Source organism: Choristoneura fumiferana, chromosome 24 (assembly GCF_025370935.1).
Source record: "Choristoneura fumiferana chromosome 24, NRCan_CFum_1, whole genome shotgun sequence".
Classification (NCBI taxonomy): Eukaryota; Metazoa; Arthropoda; class Insecta; order Lepidoptera; family Tortricidae; genus Choristoneura; species Choristoneura fumiferana.
Genome location: NC_133495.1, coordinates 6,626,883 through 6,649,215, shown reverse-complemented (window position 1 = coordinate 6,649,215; position 22,333 = coordinate 6,626,883). Strand labels below are relative to the sequence as shown.

The window sequence follows — 22,333 nt, the reverse complement described above, 5'->3', positions numbered from 1 at the left end:
AAGTGAATGATCAAGTGTGTGCGTTCTCGAAACAGTCGCAATTTTTTAAATTTGCGAATCAACAGTCTCTAAGTGTCATCTACCTATGTAAATTGCTTGTGTACGACGAAATCTTAAAAACGACTACGGGCTCTCGGATTATTAAGACAAAAGGCGATTGTCGGCCTTGTTTGCCGCCGCTTGGCAAGTGGACGGCGAAGTGGTTGATTCTTTGTTGATCGAACGATGTAATCTCTTATCAACACAAATAAATAGTTTTGAATGAACAAAATAGTTACTTACCATGTTATGTTGCACAGAGCTGACTATGCACCAACATAACCTACACAAGACAACATGTTTCGAATCTAAACGAGTAAGTACAGTCGAGATCAAAAATATCTTTACACTTTAGTACCTTGTCACTGTTTGCCTTCTGACAACTTTATACAAAATTTCGACCATGAAGTGACAGCGATAGATAAGGTACTCGTAGTAAAGCGCAAAGATATCTTTGACTTCGATTGTGAATTATCAGACTTAAAGTCTTGTGTAGTGTTTGAGCGAGATAAATCTGTGAAAACAATAAACGGTGACAGCAATATACATATTTCATTCCTTTCCATTTTAGAGTATTTTCGTTTGCTTCGGCCAGACACCGGACGTATGTTTCACTGTCATACATTCCTAGTCTCAAACGTATGTCTTGCTTGGTATGACCTCTCCGTTGGAATGGGGTGTCGTGTTTGAAAAATAGCTTTGTTGGTTCTCAAAATATTGTTATTAACTGGATTCATTTGAACTTTTCTACATAAAATGTCGTAGTTTTTCTTAGGATTCCTATAGAGAGGCTTAGCTTTCATAAACTCTATCAAACTTTGGAAACCTGCGAAGCAATTTAATGATGCGTATGAAGTACGAAGTTCCTAATAATGTTCCCGCGTGCAAATTGCATCCAAGCTTTCTACCTGAGAGGAGGCCTATACCCAACAGAGGGACGTCTGCAAGCTGGGAATAATGATAAAGATCCCTCAAAAAACGTTTTAAAACATAGGGAAGGGATTATCTAACTCATTCAAACACACACAAACACACACACACAAATTTATAATAGTTTATTTACAATTTGCTATTATATTCTACTGTAATTAAACATAGTCTAACTGATTTTGAAACGCTGGCGGCATCAATAGGGGAGAATTCCCGAACTTGTGTATCCACTCCTGTCTTTTCTTCTCAAGTGTATCCGGGTCCATGGTGGTACTGGTCTTCGCCCTTGCCAGATTCTGGAGATACGACTCATACAAACTCATCCTGGGTATCACAGAATTGTCTTCGGCAGGTTCTAAAGGCACATTAATGGGATCAAAAGGCAACGTCAGTAGAAACTTTCTGGGATCCTGGTAGACGTTTCTTGGTTCTGGCGGGGTTTCTGTCACGTTGGCCATAGTTTTAGTAATTAAACTTGGTGTAGACACCTGTATGGTAGTTGGTCGGTTGTCTTCGTCCCATATGACTGAGTCTAGCCATCTGGAGAAGCTGGAGACTTTAGGGAAGGCGTGGGATCTTGAGTAAAGAGCGCACTTGTGTAGGAACGAGGATATCGCGATGAGGGTATTGTTTTGGACGACAGCGCCGCCGTCGTCTTTCTGCAACAAGAAGTGTTCCTTACTGATTATGTTGTAATCCGCGTGGTTATCGGTCTTTTGTGTTAATTATACATAATTAACACATAAGATTAAGATTTTATAGAGAAAAATAGGGGAGTCGTAATAAAACTATGTGAAACTGTATAATGTGAAAGAAAAAAAGGATCTGTTCTGTTCTAATATAGAGAAAAGCACAAAGTAAATAGGTTGAGAAAGACATAAGTTATGCTCGAAGGAAATGTAGGAACAAATCTGATAAGTCGGAATAGTTTCGCGAGACGAGAAAGTTTTAGTGTCTGGCCAGTGCTAACTGCTGAATCATATTGTTAGTGATTTCATAAGTATTAATCTTCTGATTTCTGTATTAGTTATTAATTATTATACAGCGTACCACTTAATATTCTTTTTCATGTTTCATAATTCATATTTTTTCGAGATTTCCGGTTCCGTTTGCACGTACAAATTCACAAAAGCCTTGCTTAGAAAACTGTACATTTAAGTCCCCAATTAAACTAAAAACTAGGACGAACGAAAAAAAACCCGCGTGCCCAACACCTACTATTTGTCCAACTTTGCACATACACTTTTTGTGCTACAAACTTTACCCGCTCTGTGTCCTGAGTCATTCATTGGACATAGCCGGGCAAATACGGGTATTGGGACCAGACCAATAGTTTTACTTTCCCGTATAAATATCTAATCAAATGTACTCTTTTCAAAATAGGTTCATTTATATAATCTTGTACACCATTCTTGCTATAATATACTAACTCTGAAACTACTTTATTTAACACTATCCTTTACCAATGGGCATTCCCAATAATTACAGCATCATCATCATCATTATATCAGCCGAAAGACCTCCACTGCTACACAAAGGCATCTACCTAAGTTTAAGACTATCGCGGTCATTACTACCTAATTAATTTTATGATTTAAATTCGGGTTTTGTTCCGCGTACCTTGTTTTCGTTTCTTAAATCAAGGTACGCGGAACAAAATCCGATTTTAAATCATAAATAAAAACGCCTAAGTGTTCCACAACGAGCGGTACTGCACTGCCCGCATCTATCTGGTTCCTGCAACCTTGACCAGTTCGTCGGTCCATCTTATTGGGGGCCTTCCCACTTTATGTCTTCCTCTTCCAGTTTGCAGTCGCCACTCTAGAACCTTACTGCCACATCGGCAGTCTGAACAATTTTTTTTGGAATAGGGGGCAAACGAACAAACGGATCGCCTGATCGTAAGCGATTACCGTCGCCCATGAACACCCGCAACACCAGAAGAGTCACAAGTGCGTTGCCGGCCTTTTAGGTGGCGTGGTGGGTGTGTGAATCCCAATTTCGTGCTATTATGGGGATACAAATCTGTCCACAATTTTATAGTGAAAGAGTAAATAATACACTCAAACGCACGAACTTTCACATTTATAACATTAGTAGGACAAAGAAATGTTAAGAAAATTGTTCTCGAATTCCACTGCATTTCTTAGCAAAACTAGAGTATTTTGAATTGCTGTTTGCTTTCGAGAACTTTTCCTTAATAATCTGCACAATGTACAAACTTCAGTGGCTCTATTCAATACAGTCTAGTAGATATAGAAACTGTGGAAAAATCATAATGGTTTTTCCTTCTTCTGCAATATAGATAGTGAGCGAGAGAAAGACAGCATTTTGCTGTGAATCAGATGCTACGAACAATACAAGCGAAATTCTACTTTACTCTTACGCGTAAACTAGTGCCAATTAGCGCCGTAAGAAATAAGATTGCTTTTGCTCGTAGCCTTTGGCTTTGGTGCCAAAGAAGTGGAGCGGAACCTTGCGAAATCCAATCAATGACATTATTGAAATTCATATCTGCGCCGTCGTGATAACCATGGTACTTATAGTGCAGAAAAAGCCATGCCAGCTTAGTCATTTGACCTACGGCCTCTTAACCAGATAATCGTGGATTCAATCCGTCCTCACACTTCTGAGTTTTTCGAAATTCATGTGCGAAATTACGTTTCAAATTTAGCCTGCACGCGCCTGCAAAGCAATTTAATGGTATGTGAAGATCCCTTCACTGGGCATGAATGGGTACTACAGCCCAAGCACTCTGACTGAACCTGAGAAGGCTGTAGAGAATGTAGATGATCGTGATGGTGGTATTTCACTCCACTCTTCTCGTAACGTGACGGGGCTTTGTTCGATTGTGGTTTCTGTATTACCTTCTGTATTAGCACCTTAAACCCCGGTTAATTTATCTGTCGTGCTGTGTCGTGACGCATCAGAACGGTATCGGTTTCATAAATTTTATATGGTTGCGTTCACATTTATCTGATGCAGTGTTGTGACGGCTTGTGTTGTGTCGCATCACAAGCATAGAGAAACAGAGGGAGACAAGAGAGCATCACGACACTTTGGGCTTTATGCCACTAAATGTTTTGTTTAGGTCTTTTAGACGGAAAATCTTTCCAATATCGCTGTGGCGCGTTTGAATAGGGCGGCAGTTTGAACGAAAGCGGATATTACTTATATGTAGCTGTTGAACAACTATCGCAAAAGTCACATAATTCTGTGAACTTGCTTGTTGGCAGTGCAATGGAGGAAGTTTTTAAGTAGACTGTTAGTCGTGGGATTTTTGCTTTGAAAAAAATTAAACTAGCAAAAATTGTCTTGCGAATAGAATTGTGTTCTGTACAAAGCGTTGGATGTACAAAAACAATCAATCAGGTATGAGTCTAGGAAATTAATTTACGTCCCATGGTGGAACCTTTTCATAATCATTTTTGTCATGATTTCTTTAGCAAATGTATGGAATGTCAATATGACATTAATAGCACAAACGTTCCACCCTGGGTAGTGATTTAATTTCGTTGACGTAGCTTATGTAAAGACTAGACTTTACTACCTAGTGGTTTTGCATCCATAAACCATTACAACGCCACTTGAATTGAAATCCCGGGATTTTACAAAATTCCCATAGGAGTTCTCAAATAGTCATCATCATCCTCATCATCATCATCATATCAGCCGTAGAACGTCCGCTGTGGGACATAGGCCTCCCCCATGGACCTCTAGTTGCTTCAATTCAAAGCGGCCTTCATCCACCTCAAATATTACGTGGAATTGCAAATATTATGTGTGTATTTTATTATTTTGATATACTGTTTCAGTGAATTTAAAATTTTTGGTCCTTTCTTTTATCTCGTTATCTTTCTATTGTAATGTCTACTCTGGTTTCTGATGTCCTTTCAATTGTTTAAAGGTTAACTGGAAGAGATCCCTTTTAGGGATAATTTTGCCTTTGTCCATCTCTTTGTTCTTGTTTACTGTTATTTTCATATGTTTTATTTACAGTAAAGAGTTACACAATACATATAAGGGAAAAAGTAGCATAAAATGAAGTGAATAGGTACCAGGGCTGCAGGAGTGCCAAGCGACTTACCCTGCAGAAGTGCCGGTTGGGATCCTGCACGCCGCCCATGCAGATGAAGTGGCCAGGGAGCAGCTTGGTGTACGACTCGCAGATCGTGGCTTCGATGACAGGCGCATTCACGAGCCGCATATGCTGTAAATGTAAAAGTTCATTTATATTAAACTTGCTTTTACTTGCATTTTTGCGTTAATCATAATCAGTACCTGGGCTAAAACTTGAAAACGAGCGTTTTGCTAAAGATAAGACCAGATTGTTCATCCCCGAAAACCTCTACATACCCAATTTCATCTAAATCGTAGTGCGGCTTTTGGGATCTTCGAAATTAAAAATATACAAGAACTGCTTGCTGGTTTAAAGATATAAGACTAATGTCTGAATTGAAATTCTGAAATGTCTCAAAATTCCCATTGAAATCCACACCAATTTCATCGTCACCAAATTTCATGTTTTTATCCTTAGCGGCATTTTGGGATTACAAAAGATGTCTTCAAACTGTTGGTGGTTCGGTTAGTTTGACTATTCACTCTTTATAAAGCTTTTTTTTTTTTTTTAATTTTGGTCAACAAATCGATGTCCAAAGTGTACTGCGTCAAAGGCAAGACTACATTTTGAGTCTAAAATTCCGATAAACAGGTTTCTGTTCAAATTTTTACTTTTAATACCAGCTTTTTTGCTGAATATACTTTTTGTTGACTACTTGCATTATCCCAACGCACACTATGTATACCAAATTTCAAGTCATGGGTCGAAATACCATCAGGAGACCCACTTGCTCGTTTGCCATCCAGTCGAATAAAAAAAAAAAATGAACGTACACGATTTAACCCAACAATGGGTGTTCATTCAAACTAACCCAATAACCTCCTGAAGTTTTTAGGAACAATTTGTAGACAACCTGTACAGACAGACACATACAAGAGGTCTCTTTGCGACCTATTTGCAATATACGTAACGTTTTGATTTTGATAATAAACTCAACAAATGAACAGTTGGTTGGTTTGGATTAAGTTTGAAGTGTTCCCCGGAGGCAGCTCGGCGTAGTTGTGACTGATTTATCTGGCCCCCGTCGCGTTCACGAGCCTTGACAAGATGATGAATTACGTTTCGACCAACTTTTAGGTGTTTAAAGGTGTAGTTTGGGTGCCGCCGTTGTTGCTAGCTCGCTTTCTACGAGTATCCTGATTTCCTTCAAGCGGAGCGGGCTCATTGATGACTTGTTTAACGTAGAACTATCGGCTGCATGAAAGTACTTACACCGGACATCTAAACAAAGCTATCTAAACTAACTAAACTAAGTCATTAATGAGTCTGCTCCGCTCGCGGTGTAAATTGAAAGAAAGATTTATTTTGGTTGAGCTTAACTATATATATTAAACAGAGATGTCGGGGTCAGAGGCCTTATTGTCTAACGCAATCGGAATCAACATCGTTTTCACAACATCGTTGTCAAACGGCTTGTCCTCTGTTGGACATAGGCCACCCCCATAGACCTCCATTTGCTTCGGTTGGAAGCGGCCTGCATCCACCATAAACCCGTGGCTATAACCAACCAGGTCATCCATCCATCTCGTTGGTGGAAGTCCTAGAGGCTTTATGCATCATGGTGGTGATTGGTGAACTAAAAAGGGATGTCTCCAAATTTCTAATGAGATTGAAATAAAGCTGATGTTTCTTCCAAGAGTTTAAGCTGAATGGAATAAAAAACTCACCCCAACAGGAGTCCAAGCGAGCACTGTGGCCAAGTACCCCAGAGTGACCTCCTCATCAGGATTCGGGAGTCGCACGGAGCGCACGCGCGAGCCGAACTCCAACGGTGACTCTAGCTTGACCGCGGACACTTTCAGGTCGAAGTTGTTGATCAGCATTTTTAGCTGCAATAAAAAAAGTCACTTAAAATCTTGTTAGACTTGCGTCTGTCACGGGACAGATAGCCGAATCTAAATTGAAAAATCAGTTGATATCTAAATACCAATCTCATCAAATCTCATCTAATTTGGCCAAATTTGCGCATTCACATCATCATCATGCCATGCCCGGTTTTAGAATAGGACGGATTCATCTCTTTTCGTGAGTGCCTTAAAAGGCGACTACGGGACCTAATATGAGATTGGGCAGCAGCGCTCTCTATTGTCGATTACGAACTGTGGATTCCAGCTCTGCGGTGTGGAAGGCAAGGAGAAATTGATGCACTCGGTTTAGAAGATTATGAGCATCATTATCTTCGCTCTATGTACATACGCTATGCATCTATGACATATGTCACTGCTGGGGATATACCTCTTCCTAGAATGACAAAACTTGGGCAGTAGGTCACTCGTGAGCCTAGTACGGATTGAAAATGTCACCACAACATTGTAATACCTCACAGACTTATGTATAACAGTTTCATAATGTTAACTTTCGCCGAAAAGTTCAAGGTTTATTTAGGTAGAACATATTTTTGAGGTGCGAGTCCAGCCCTACTACCCTGCAAAGGAGAAGTTCTGTGCTTTGAAATAATATTATCCATGTTCGACAATTTTTATCGACAAACGTAGGTATTCCGATAAGTATATCTAAATTTTTACTGTCTCTAGGGTGGAAACAATAAACCTCAAAATGTCAGACTCAAGTCTCTAAATAAGATCCTTTACATAAAGAATCCATTTACGCAGCGAGACTCGATATACTCGTAGATTTTACGAATCACCGAATCAATCTTTGAAAGTTACTTACGGTACGTTACGCTACGTAGTAACGTGAATTATGCTAACGGAACGTTTATAGAGCCCTGCCTTGCCAACGTCCCTTTTATCCTTGAGTGTATAATTATTTCTTATAAGCTTTTTACTTGAAAATTTTGATGGCTTTTGAAGTTATGTTACTTGTACTGTTTCGAGATTTTAAGACTTTCTTATGCACTAAATATTTTACATTTGATATTTTAAACACTTATTTTACAAACTAAATGGTTGGTATGATTTCAAAATAATGTAAATGTATACTATTTTTATTATTACGTTATTAAGTTAAGATTTGATTGTGTTTGTTTGTTTACAACGGATGAACTCAAAAATTACTTAACCGATTTACAAAATTATTTCACCCAGAGAAAGCTATATTATCAGAAAATAACACAGGCTATATTAAATCCCGGGAGCGTAAAGTTCCCACGGGATATAAACAAAGTAGCGTATAAACAAAGTTGCGAGCAATAGCTAGTTTACCTATAACTTCACTCGTTGTTAGTATGCAGGTATGCTTTAAAGTTGAAACTATCCTTAAGTACATTAAACAAAAATTTCAGCCAGCAAAATGCTTGCAGTATTTTTTTTCTTTTTTAATTTGTAAAAACCAATTAGTAAAGTACGGAAGATTTAACGTTATATTGCAGCAAAAGCGAAAATTCATGAGCTTCACAATTTTAATTTCGCATACACACTGTACAACGCTTGAATCGTAAAATATTTTAATTTCTACATATATTGAAAAAGCAATCATAGGCAATATTTCGTCACACATCAGTAATTAGGCACTTGTGGTTAACAAAATTATTGTGCAATATAGAATGTGTATTGTATTAAATCCATAATTATGTTATAATGCTTGTTGAATAGACTTTTAAGAAGTACATCATGTGGTAGGTATATATTTTTAAAAAGCTTTTAATAAGCTTCGCTTCACAATAACACACTTCACTTCACAGGTGTATTTGTTTTTTAGTAGTTGGGTTGCCTTAAGGAAAATATTTTCGATATATATGAAGAATAATGAACGGCCAAGAATGCTGCCCTGAGGCACACCTCCAGTATTACCTTAAATAGTGCGCCGCCTTTGTTGTTATACGAGCTGCCAACTCTGATGGTAAAGTTGCCCAGGTTTCGGTGCGTCACGTACGAAGCGATGATGTCTCTGGAACAGATAATTGGCTTTAGGCAAATTTGATCAGTCGAAGGCCTTTGATGTTGTTTAATGAAGTTTAAAGTCAGTATTGGAACAAAGCTAATTTTAGTAAGAAGTTGTTATCAGATAGGCAGGGGATTTTAAGGGAAATGATATAACCAATGGAATAATGATTTAAGGTAAAGTGCGTATGTTCTGTCTAATTGTTTGCAAATCTAAATATTATATGTACATGTAATGGTAGTGCTCCATCTGAGAAGAACCGGGGTTGGTTATTTTTGTTTCCTTTTGAAATATTGCACGTAAATATCGTCACTACTTTGAAAAAAGCTCGTATCTCAAATCAATACGCCAACAAAATTGAACCTTGACGTAATAAAGTCATAGTGCACTCAGAAATATTATCCATTTTGAGATGCGAGTTTTTTTAGAAGTAGTGACGATATATCTTCTAAGCTTTTAATAACTGTGACATGAAACATTTATCACTTCAAACTCTGTTTAATAAAATATTCTAGCCTAAGTACATGTTATTCTGTTAATAAATTAGCTGAAAGGCTTAAACATCCCGGTCAATTACTCGAAAAGGCCAGACAAAAGGTAATAAAACTGGGCTCTTTTCAATAATGAAAATACCTACATCAAGTATTCTAAAGAAACGGGCACAAGTTACAAGCGGTTGCAGTGAGTACTATAACACTTACGTTACCATGATTAGATTACTCACGACTAGTAGCACATTGCCTAAATACTTTATGGTAGAGCGGAAAACGCATATTAACAGCGCGTATCGAATGTGCGTAGGTAGTTACAGTCACCGGCATCAATATCTGACATAACTAAGCGTGCATAAATATCTGATATGATACGACTCTATTTTTTAGTAGTACGTGTCAGATATTTGGGGCTCTCCTGTGCTGATAATGCAGGTGGCTATATCATAACACTTATGTCATTATGCTGGTATGTGCTTCTCTGTCTTGGTGCCGGCAGTATTTATGGCTAAAAAGCTTTTACTCCTAGAATTTTACCGCTTGTTTTCTTCATATAAAATGTAAAAATAGACTTGGTTTTTAAAGTCTCACTAACATGTACCTCTAAATGTAGGTCTGTTTGTTGGTTTGTTTGTTTGTTTGTTACCTCATCACGTCTAAACCGCTGAACCGATTTAGATGTAATTCGATATACATAGTTTGAGTTCCGTGGAAGCACATAGGATCGTTTTTAACCCGGAAAATTGCATAGTTCCCGCGGGATAGTGATAAACGAATTCTACGTGGTCAGCGTCGCGGAAAAGAGCTAGTAACAAAGTAAATTTCAAATATTAATATTATATTAAAATGAAAGATAAAAAATACTTCAAAAAATATCAGGGATGCATGGGGTTGATACATTCTTTCGTAACTCGCTCCATACCATTAACGGTCTCTCGGGATTTATTTGGAGCCCGTATTTGGACCCCGAATATGTCTTGTGCCGGCACATATCGCCGCTCTCACCAATACAAAAGGCATTGTAAATAAGCTAATGTTATGTTTGGACTAGTCGTTCTCGTCCGTTGTTTTGTCTCATTCATCCTCTACGAGGTCCAAAGTGTTCCATTCTTTTCTTCCTTCTAATTGGTAAATCGTAAGAGCATACAGATGCCTACCTATATGTATGACATGAAACTATCACATGAAATAAATTTAGGGCATAATAAATTATCCCAAGAAGCCTTGGTAGCCAAGTGGTTTGATCTATGACTGACATGTTACAATCACATGAAATAATTTTTGGCTAATAAACTTTTTAAAGAAGCCTTGGTAGCCAAGTGGTTTGATCTATGGCCTCTCAAGTAGAGGTTCGTGGGTTACAATCCTGTCAGTATTTGTTTTTTTCGAACGCCACGAACTATTCCCCAGATTTTCTTCGCCACTTTTCTCCCAATCCCATCCAATGACAAGACGTCAAATCATTTTCCGATCATTTTCCTTGCGCAAATTACCCGACGCGTGCAATTTTCTACCGATATTTTCTTGGAAAGTAGTTATCGGTAATATTCTTTACAGAATCGTTTAGTTCGTGTTTGTTGTAAAATATTACCTGTAGTTTGCTTCGTGCTTCTTATGAAATAGTTTTTTGTAAATATAGAGAAATATTTAAAATTGGGAATGAAAGTTGTGCATGTAATGCAATGAATGCATGACAGACGAAAGTTCATAGAAAACTAATAGATAAAGAACTATGAAATTTTCCGGGATACCTACTAGCTATCCTATAACCTTTCCAGGGTCTCCATTTCCATTTATTTCCATGCCAAATGCATCAAAATGGATTCAGCGGTTTGAGAAAAAAAACATAAAGACAGAGTTACTTCCGCATTAAAGTCTAGTTGTTTATAGTTCCCATAATATTTTCTTAGTAACTCAACTATTCGCTTCGCTACTTATTTATATTACTACAGCTATAAGTTAAAATTATTTTTAAAGTTTTCGGAAGCTTCTTAGTTTAAAGCCTGCTTATGACGCAAATTATAATCGTTATTAACTGACAGACGAGGGTATAAGTTCTTGATTTGTAGATAATAATAATTAGAATTCATGGTTATGCGTTTATGGGGTAAGATGGTGCGACACTGCAAATTAGGAACGAGAAATTAGTTATTCTGTGACGATAATCAACTAAGGTACTAGGAGATCATAAATACCTGCAGGATTAAAGTTTTTGACGCCACTTGGAGGGTACTCTCAATATTGAATATAGGAAAAGTTTGTCAAAGGGAAACGTTGTTTTTTTTTAAAGAAACAAAACTGTATTAAAGGACACGAGTCTCTCCAACTGCAGATTACCTAAGAATTGTAGATCAGGTATTTAAGCATACCTAGAAATATATACCAACTCTACACTGCTCGTCTATCTCATCAATTTGGCAACATGGTTCCAATTCCTCAATTTCATAGAACAAAACAAGAATTACGTAAGTAATACAGGTTTAAATAACAAAGCTTATATCAGAAATGAAGTAGACGTAGATAAAAAGAAAATTCGAGAGTTTAGTGAAGAAACGAATACTATCTTATTCTTACTCTCATGCACACGCACAATGATTTCAAAGGCCAGCAAACCTAAAAAGTAACTTAAAACAAAGTTACTTACCGTATTAAAGTCACAATTGTAAATAGTTCCCTTAAAATTGTGATTAGTACAAAATTGGATTAATCAAAGCGGCTGATAAATTGACTCAATCCTTCAGCTAACTTTTGTGACTTTTGGAAGTTTAACGCCTGTAAGATAACGGCAGTTGGAATTTATTTATTTTGTAATTATAGGTTTAAGTTGATTTTTTTTAATATAATTAGAACTTAATAAAATTCAATGTAGGGCAATTTATAAGAAGCTATGTGAGTTTGTCACTTCACTACACAATACACTATACATAGAGGGAGTTGTCTGAAAATATAAATATCCCACACACAAGATTTCACAGACTTCGATACTAAGATGTCTACGAGTAAAACTACATATTTGTGAATCCTTTATGTACGAGTAGTACATATTTCAAGAAGTGACTGTATATCTGAAGGCATTCAGTGTCAGTAACGGCAACGCATACATATTATTTTACAACACTCGGTGGAGCAGTGTCAGGCATTTGGACTGCTTTAAACGCACATGCGTGTTTCAGGCACCCGAAGTTTAGAACTTGAGCTGGCAGCGAATATAAGGTCACAAAGCTACTGTAGTGATCATGTATTCATTAATGTAATACTTGACTTCAATACTATTACATAAGGACCTGTCTTTACGTCGATATTGTATCTTTGACATATCATTTCAAGTAAATTTAGAAGAATCCGCAAGAAAGTTCGAAAAAAATTGCCCGCAAGAATATTAACTTGTGTAATTCCAATGTAATTCTAAAACTCTTTTTAACTTGGACGTCAGCAAAATGAAGTCAAGCGACTTAATTATCAGAAGCGTAATTACGTCACGTTTTTCCGGAGAACTTTCGCTCAAGTATCTCTCGCTATGTGGAAGGTATAACAGCCATAAATTTAATTATCATAGCAACTTCAGTAGTTTATCATTAGGTTGAATATAAATAATTCATTGAATCAGGTGATACTTGTTGAATCGCTTGAATCGTTGAATATAAGACAATAAGAATCATTACGAAAAGTTTTTTTACCGTCGTTGGCTGATTGTAAATCGACTCTTTAGCCACATGTCTGTTAAAAAAAAACCTCGAAGTGTCAGTTTATAGTTGACTGACTCAATGTTTAAATTAATTAATTAAATTTCTTCGTTCATCCGCCACTAAACCTACAAAATTGTCCTTCAATGGACAGAGGCATATTTTTCAAAAAAAAAACTATAATTTATCCTGAGCAGTGATTTTATGGCCATTAGATCCTCATTCTCTGATGTGTAAAAACTAAAAACTCGATACGGAACGGGGTCTATGCCCGTTAGACACTTTTTTTGTACGGCTTCTTTTCTAACTATTACGACTCAGAGATAGAGCCCTGTGACAGACGGACGGACAGACAGACAACGGAGTCTCAGTATCAGGGTTCCGTTGGCACCCTTTGGGTACGGAACCCTAAAAAATAAATGCATTTATGTACTTACGTATCGAAGCATTTGGACTGCGTGATGAGCCAGTAGGTGTTGAGTATGACGGCGCTGCAGACATAGGAGTTGTTCTTCAGCAGCGAGGCGGCGTACGGGTGCCGGTATATCTGCGACACCGTCGCGCCGATGCTCTCGCTGCTGCTGTCGTCGGGGTCCATATTGTCTGGAACGATTAATAATCAACATCATCCCAGCGAGCAATGGAGAGAGCTAGCTTGGGGTTTCTCTACGGGATCGAATCAGAAATGAGGAGATACGTAGAAGAACAAGGAAAGAAGAAAGAAATAAAGAAAGGAAATACATTTATTCGAGGACACACAATTACAGAAACGACAGACAGACGAGGAAAACAATGTTACGAAACGGACCCACCTTAGCATAATGCCGGCTCGAGAGCCAGCGCTGGTCTTCCGGTGGGACCGTGAGGAAGTCATTGCACGCTGCACGTGCGACCGGACCGTGTCTTAATGTGAGTGAACGCGACCATTTATGATCAGCGCTACCAACACAAGGGCGTTATATGTATTTGACTTGACGAGCTTGACATGCATGGCACTGACATTGACAAGACAACTGACTGACAGCACTGAAACACGTGCAGCGAGCAAAACTTTTCTGTTAAGGGTCACCGACATAGTCAAGCGAATTAGCTCGTTGAAGTGGCAATGGGCAGGCTATATAGCATGGAGAACGGATGATCGTTGGGGCTGAAAGGTTCTCGAGTGGAGACCGCGGATCGGCAAGCGCAGCGTAGGACGTCCACCAGCGAGATGGACGGATGACCTGGTTAAAGTCGCGGGTTCACGATGGATCAAGCCGCTTCCAACCGAGGCAACTGGAGGTCTATGGGGGAGCCCTATGTCCAGCTGTGGACGTCTTTCGGCTGACATGATGATGATGACTCTTCCCAAAATATTGCATGGCATAATAACCTACTTTTCTGGTAGCAGTTGGTTTCTGTGGTTGGTTCGTGTGCGAAGTGTCATTTTGAACAAACATTGTTTTGGAATATAATATTAGCCAAAAGAAAACGTTTGCTTAATAAAAGTTTGTCATATTAAAACTTGACAATGTAAAATTATGCCAAATGATAATTTGACCAAATGAATAAAATGCGAAATATTTAATATGCTAAAGATTCGTTTGGGAAATGAAACTACTGCGATAAGTATTTTGGGAAGTGAAAAATGGCGAAAAAAATTTTGCCGAAACGGCAGTACACCGATGTATACGTCCCACTGCTGGGCGCAGGCCACCTCTCAGAGTGAGAGGGCTTGGGCCAAAGGTCCTACGTGGGTTCAGTGTGGATTTTTCTAAATATGTACACCTATCCTATTAAAATTCTTTTATAACCGATGTTTCTCCCGCGAGTTTTAGGTAAAAAGTATTTATGTCTAAGAAAGGACCGCTTATTGATCTGCCCTTATAAAAATATGAAGTGGAACCCTCTTTTCCCCAATGATGTTAGAGGCTCAAAAGTAGATTCCCCGATTTGCTTTATACATATTGTGCGACGGATAAGCAGCCCTTTAGTCCAGTCTAATACTGAGTGACCTTTTCAAAACTCTGTTTAGTTCTTCATTTTTCTATGTATGTATTGCAGTGGCGTTTTTCAAAAGTGTTTTTCTATAAAAAGACACGTTAAGATCGCTTAATTGGACATAGCTTATCCAATCTCAAGCTCAAGTTCATCAAGGTCTCAATCTGAGATGATATGTCCAAGAATGGGATAACGGATACGTTTTATTAATAAAAACGCAATGCAATGTAATTGGGGCTTATCAAGTTTATACTGATCCTTTGAGAGTTGTTTGGTGTATGAACTAATTAGGTTTAAAACTTACCTTTTTCATCTAGTTGTGGCGGTTCAGTTTGAGTCTTGTTAGCTTCACCGCTGTCCAAGTTCTGCTCGCCTGGTAGATAGAATTGAATCAATATTGGCGCGTCTGATTGCAAACAAACAGACAAATGTTTGCACAATGTACAAGTACGGTACAGGATGCTTAACAAGTACAAATTGTATATCTATAGATATAGTATCAATAGACTACCCCGAGGTAGTTTTGGAGTTACTCAAGAAAGCAGTGTATAGGGTTTTAAAGGGAGGGTTCCCTGGAGTTGCAAGCGAAGCGTCCTAAACTTATGGAAAATCTCAACGTTAAAATTTACGTAGATATGTAGATTTTCCGAATTTTTGATATTCATAATTTGAAATACTTCCAGGACAACGACTTATTTTCTGCTTACATTTGGCTGAACTGTGGAATGTGGTGTGAATTATGACTATGAGTGAAAGCCGCGCTAGTTTAAAACATAACAATCTGAAACATATCTTTCAAAAATAACGTCATTTCAAAGAATAAATAACCCAGGCAACATTATTGTTTAGTAACAATTAAATTCCAAAGCCTTACAAGTTTCCTATCATGTTAGGGATTGAATAATACGTGAGCTAACAATCTGTTGTGTAAACATCGCAGTCCACAAGTCTCACTTTGTGTATTCATCCCTCTGCAACTACACGGGTGCGACAGGGATGCAGCTTGTGACGAATCATGGCCAATTGTGCACGATATCAAAGTTGCCAAACACGCCGCAACAGATTGCCGGTTACCAGGCCCTATATCTATTACGAAGTGCAAAATTCGATCTTCGTATCTTGCCGTCCCGCTGACGCTTATCTATCTATCTATCTAATGCCTTTAAACGAGCAATTCATGTATAAAAGATACAGTGTGTTATCGGCAGTCAGGCTTTTTTTAAGGGAGGTTAAAGTAACGTATTTCTATAACTTAACCATGACGTTAATTTAATTAATAAACTAAAATTCAGCCTTTTGTTAACTTTTTGCTGTACATTGCTGGCAATGGCTGGACGAAGACAGCGACATAGACTTTGTATCAATTTCAGAAATATATTTATGGTTAGCTGATTCTATAATTCTAGATATTACCTCTTACCACAAACAAACGCATGTGTTGTCTCGACACAGTAGTATTCATTTAAGTATTTAATTTCGCTTTACATTTAGACTTTGTATCAATTTCAGAAATATATTTATGGTTAGCTGATTCTATAATTCTAGATATTACCTCTTACCACAAACAAACGTATGTGTTGTCTCGACACAGTAGTATTCATTGAAGTATTTAGTTTCGCTTTACATTTATAGCGAACGCCACCCGATATCATCTACGTAAAACATATTTCCTGCTGTTCTAAATGTACTGTACTTGTTACTTATGGACACACATATACGAAGCGGCAATTCAACTGGCAACACAGAATCAATATAACAGCTGAATTGTATATTCCGCACAATATTGATGGTATCCTAGTACCGATAATAGCATCTTTGAATATTTAACCAATATTGAGCCAGGCAACTCAACGACTCAGAAGCGATAAGATTGGTTATTGGTTGGAAACAATAGGTCCTACGTTTGCAGACATTGATTAGGACACAACGAAGGCTAACAAATGGTTGAATATTAATAAACCATCGTTAAGATTATATACCTTATTTATTGAATCAGTCGTCTTCTTTGCGGAGTTCTATAGTTATCAATGAACTGAGACAATTACTTTGCTCAAACGCAAGCTTATGATAGCTATAGGTAGAGTCATTCAAGATGACGCGTGCCGTGGTACTTATTACAATGTCATTACTGTCTAATTTTGACTAAATCACGCGTCTTCGTGGATGGCACTAGGTATACGTTAATACAAGAAATGGGTGTTGATGAAGTTCCTCCACCTCTTCACTGTAAGAACACAGACAAATTACACAAACCCATCTATCACCACCATCACACTACACTGACGCGTTTTGAACTCAACCAGAGCTCATCTTCAGAGCTCTAGTTAGCAGAGCTTTAGTTAACCTAACATCTGGTAGCATGGTGAACTGAACACACATTTTTTGCATAAACGTACGTAGCTAGGTATTAAAATGTCACGGGTGAGCAAAGTGATTGTTTCAACCACTTCGAACCCGCGGCTTTAACTAGGTCATTCGTCCATCTCGTTGGTGGACGTCCTACGCTGTGTCTTAACTACTATGTCTATACTCAAAAACACACAGGCGACGTTGGGAAAGAAACTACTAAGCTGAAACGGTACTGGGCTGGACACGCCTGTCGCATGTTTTTTTTTATATATATAAGAGAAGGCAAACGAGCAGACGGGTCACCTGATGAAGAGCGATCACCGTCGCCCATGGACACCCGCAACACGAGGGGAATCACAGGTGCGTTGCCGACCCTTTTAGGAATTGGTAGGCTCGTTTTTTAAAGATCCCTAAGTTGTAACGCTCCGGGAATGTTGTCGCAGTAAGCTGATTCCAGATCTTCGTCGTGCGAGGAAAGAAGTACCCACAAAGATGGGCTTACACCAGGTATGTACACAGACCGCGGCCCGCGTGCCGCATGCAGCCTGTAGGTACACACGCTAAGCATTGGCTGTATGTCTATCATCATCATCATCAGCCGGAAGACGTCCATTGCTGAACGAAGGCCTCCCCCTATATATCTATATCAAAGTCAAAGTCAAAATATCTTTATTCAATTTAGGCTATAACAACTATAATAACACTTATGAATGTCAAAAAAAATCTACCATCGGTTCGGAAAAGCCTCTGTTGAGGAGAATCGGGCAAGAAACTCAACGAGGTATATATTTTTTAAACAGATTTACAAATTATTAAATGATATTTATACATCACAAGTATTTAGCACAACTTTATTTTTAACATATTTTTATCTTCCTAATAGCCGATAGCCGTGGTGGACTAGTGGTTTAACCAGTGGCCTATCAGGAAGAGGATCGTAGGTTCAAACCCGGAGCTTGTATCTCTGTGTTTTCCAATATTCACATGTGAAATTACATTCGAAATTTATCACGAGCATTTCCGGTGTAGAAAACCATTGTTTCCTGGACAAATCTTCGATACCATAGATATCATAGATTTGCTACAAACCTGCGAAGCAAATCTATGAGTTTTCGATCCGCACTGGGCCCGCGTGGGAATTATGTCCCAAGCCCTCTCATTCTAAGAGGAATCCTATGCCCTGTAGTAGGACGTATATAGGCTGTGATGATGATGATGATGGAAGACGTCCACACTGCTGAACAAAGGCCTCCCTCTAACAACGCCACAAGCCACCGGTTTCCCGCAACTCTCACAATGTCCTCAGTTCACCTAGTGGGAGGCCTGCCAACGCTTCGTCTTCCGGTTCGTGGTCGCCACTCGAGGACTTTCTTCCCCAACGGTTATCTGTTCTTCGAGTGATGTGGCCAACCCATTGCCATGATGCTCATTGATGATGATATAGTACTTATATGGCAAAATTGGCTAACTGGGGAGTTGTCAAATATATTCCGTAATATTGACGATGATGGCATAGGATATGGTGAACTCAGGAGTTGTCATATACAGTATTTATTCCGTAATATTTCCCTTTATTCGGCCGTTACTCTAACGTTCATTATGTAGACGTGATCGCATTACGGTTATGTCGTCTGCTGCGTTGCGTTAACGAGCGTTGAACACGCCACGTCGGAGTTAATAATACGGCTAATAATGTGTTATTATTGTATTTGTATATGTCACATGTGCCGTGTTATATAATATTGATTACTATGTGTATGAGTCAAGGGAAAACTATCTTGTTATGGGAACGAAGTTCTGGATAAATAGGCTAAAACAGACAGTTTGCAGTCAGGTGCGATAATATAATCGAACCAAATTAGAAAAGTTGATATAGGTCTGCGCACTGTTGTGTTTCGGCGTGGAGAGTAAGACAGCCGGTGAAATCACTGGCACTTAAGGTATCCCATCTTAGGCCTCTAGGTTGGCAACGCATCTGCAATCTCCCTGGTGTTGCAGGTGTCTATGGGCGGTGGTGATCTCTTACCATCAGGAGACCCACTTCCTCGTTTGCCATCCAGTCGAATAAAAATAATGTACCTCCAACCATGTCATTTTAAAAATCACAACAATCACGTTCAATGCCACAAACAGACAGTGAGCGTCAATAATAACATCCCTCATTTTATGTCGCGTTACCTTAACTAACCTGACTTTGACCTAATGAAGGGTAAATTATATGAAAACTACTATGGAGTAGCTAATAAAAACATAGAACTTGGGGGAACTTGTTCAGTGTTCCCTGGTTCACACGAGGTACCCCAGAATGCACCTCTTATCCGTGTCCTTAGAGACTACAATAAACGTTTCCACAATATTGACCTCTTTGACTGTAGCAAGGCAACACTAAAAAATCGTATTCGAAAAGTCCTAACGGAAAAATAGTAAGATTTTGTTATTATAATACATAAATCGACTTTGGTTGGAGTACCTATAACAGACCGCACTCACACGCGCACACACACACACACACACACACACACACACACACACACACACACACACACACACACAAACACACACACATCATACTAGAGATCATAGTCTTGTGGACTCACTAACAATACTTGTTGCCTGTGTTAGTTTTAACTGTTTTGAGTATGATTCGCCAACTGTATTTCTGTGGACATCTGTCATTGGCTTTCTGTTTAGTACCTAAGTCCTACTATAATGTACTGTATTGCTGTTGATGCCCCAAATAAATAAAACAAAATAAAATAAAATAAATAGAAACGTGGGCGGTTAGCTAAACCAATAATATGACAATGTTATAGGGCTATAAACTTCAATTCAATGTCAAACTTGGGACGAGTTTAATATCAAGCCTGAATGGCTTCGAGAAAAATATGGTACGCGTGGCTTTGTTTTGCTCGACTTGGCGGGGGCACTGCCGTGCTCACAGATAGCTCCTGTTACCCTTCGGGGCCAAACTTACCCGATCTTAAGGTATTCTGTAGTATTTTTACCTGAATCAGGATCATCCTCCTCAGTTTCCACCTTCGCCCGCACGTGGCATAGAGCGCTGATTGCCAGGAAATAAAAAAGGCGCGCGCGCATGTTTTCGCTTCTAATCACGGAGTTGTACTGTGTGGAGGGATTGAGTGATTTAGGCACGAGTACGATGTAGAGCTACTTACTGATAGAAACTGTTCAGAGCAGGGGTATGGTACGGTTGGGGTATGATAAAAACCGGCCAAGAGGGTGTCGGATACGCCCGTAATAGGGTTTCGTATCAATGGATGACCTACCTAATGAGGTACGAAAAAATTAAGTAATATTTTTCTAAGGATTTCGTATTTTATACGGAAAATTCCAAGTTTTGGTAGGTATATTTTATATCTTAGGCTGCTATTTACTCTTAAACTACTAATAATTCTCAAGAAAACTTAACCGTTTTAGTTTTTCTTGTAAGTTTGATATACTTACTACCATCCTGAATTTTTTTCAAATTTTTCCACCCACCGGTTTAGATTTTAGAACCGTGGACGCTCGATTTTAATGAAAATTTGCACTTTAAAGTTGAATATTTTGCAAACAAATCACTGAATCAAAAAATCGTTTTAGCAGCCCCCTAATGGTTTTAAAAGACCTATCCAACGATACCCCACACTACAAGCTTGGATGAGAAAAAAAAAACACCTCCACTTTACGTCTATGGGAGGTACTCTAAAAACAATGTTTTTTGAATTATTTATTGTACCATTTTGTCGGCATAGTTTACATATACAATAGTGCCAAATCACAGGTTTCTAGCATTGATAGTCCCTGAGCAAAGCCGTGGACGGACAGACAGACAGATAGACATGATGAAACTATAAGGGTTCCGTTTTTGCCATTTTGGCTACGGTACCCTAAAAATGTCGACAGAAATATTCATTTGGCTAAGTTTAATTTGTATTTTACAAAGTATGGCAGTGGCAGTGTGCGCGCCCGTTCATCGTCTGTAATAGTATAATTTATGGTGATCTCTGTAGTATCTAAGTATAACGGTAGGTATGTATACGTATAAATAGCTCGCAAGTATTACAGGGATCATAGTAAAATGACTCATCCATGGTACGCGTGTAATCGTGACCAAAATAATTATTTATTTTGTTTTAGGTTCTATGTAAATTACTTTCATAAAGCTCTTTGCTGTTATATTTTTTGAGGGTCAGTATGCCTACTATGGCAACGTCTACTTATATAAGGTCCATTGATACACTTTACATTTCGGAGGTTTATATACGAGTAGGTATTAAAAATATGTGCCCGATTAAACTGGGTTTGCGTAATGTGGCAATTTCTCTGAGCTTCTAAATCATAATATCAGGCAGTACGATTACTGGCATGCAGTCAGGAAGGAGACATAAATATTTGTCAGTCACGAGAAGAATAATGTCCCCTACATGACGCACATAACGTTTATATTCCCGCGTCGGCATTATAATAAAATATCAAAACTAAAATATCAAAACCCCCGAACACGTAAATGAAATAAATAATATAAAATGTGCCAGTACTAAATCACTCGCGGTCTACCAGAGCCGCAGCGCACGCAGGATGTTTTCATCTCGCCGAATGTTTGTGTCAACACCGACCGATACGCCGTAAAGGAGGAAATCGGCCGAGAAAGGAGCAAAAGCATTTTCCGCTACGGCATGTATTTGATTTGTTCGGAATCGAGTCCCTGCCAATTGATGAGGTCCTGGTACATCTAAATAACTATTTGCTATGTATCTGATATCGCCGTTCATTTTAAAGCTTCAGGACAAGGTTCACCACTCTCTGATTAGTTCCTGACATTTTATGTAACAGATACATATCTGTGACATCGTCGCAGTTCGTTTGTACAAACAGACTGTCACTAACTTTCGAAT

The 22,333-nt window shown here is 38.6% G+C and overlaps 2 protein-coding genes across 2 annotated transcripts in view; one reads left to right on the top strand and one right to left on the bottom strand.

Annotated features, from left to right (window-relative positions):
- Positions 1-22,333, top strand: part of Dpp10 (Dipeptidyl peptidase 10) — a 179,102-nt gene that overhangs the window by 39,958 nt on the left and 116,811 nt on the right. The window lies entirely within an intron of this gene.
- On the bottom strand, positions 1,068-20,600 carry LOC141441577 (trypsin-6-like). The gene is made up of 7 exons (XM_074106353.1): positions 20,441-20,600; positions 15,391-15,459; positions 13,544-13,709; positions 8,842-8,938; positions 6,757-6,918; positions 5,057-5,179; positions 1,068-1,628 (listed from the first exon to the last, which is right to left on the bottom strand). Exons 1-7 carry the CDS (start codon positions 20,529-20,531, stop codon positions 1,128-1,130), a joined length of 1,209 nt encoding a protein of 402 aa, XP_073962454.1. The 5' UTR covers positions 20,532-20,600; the 3' UTR covers positions 1,068-1,127.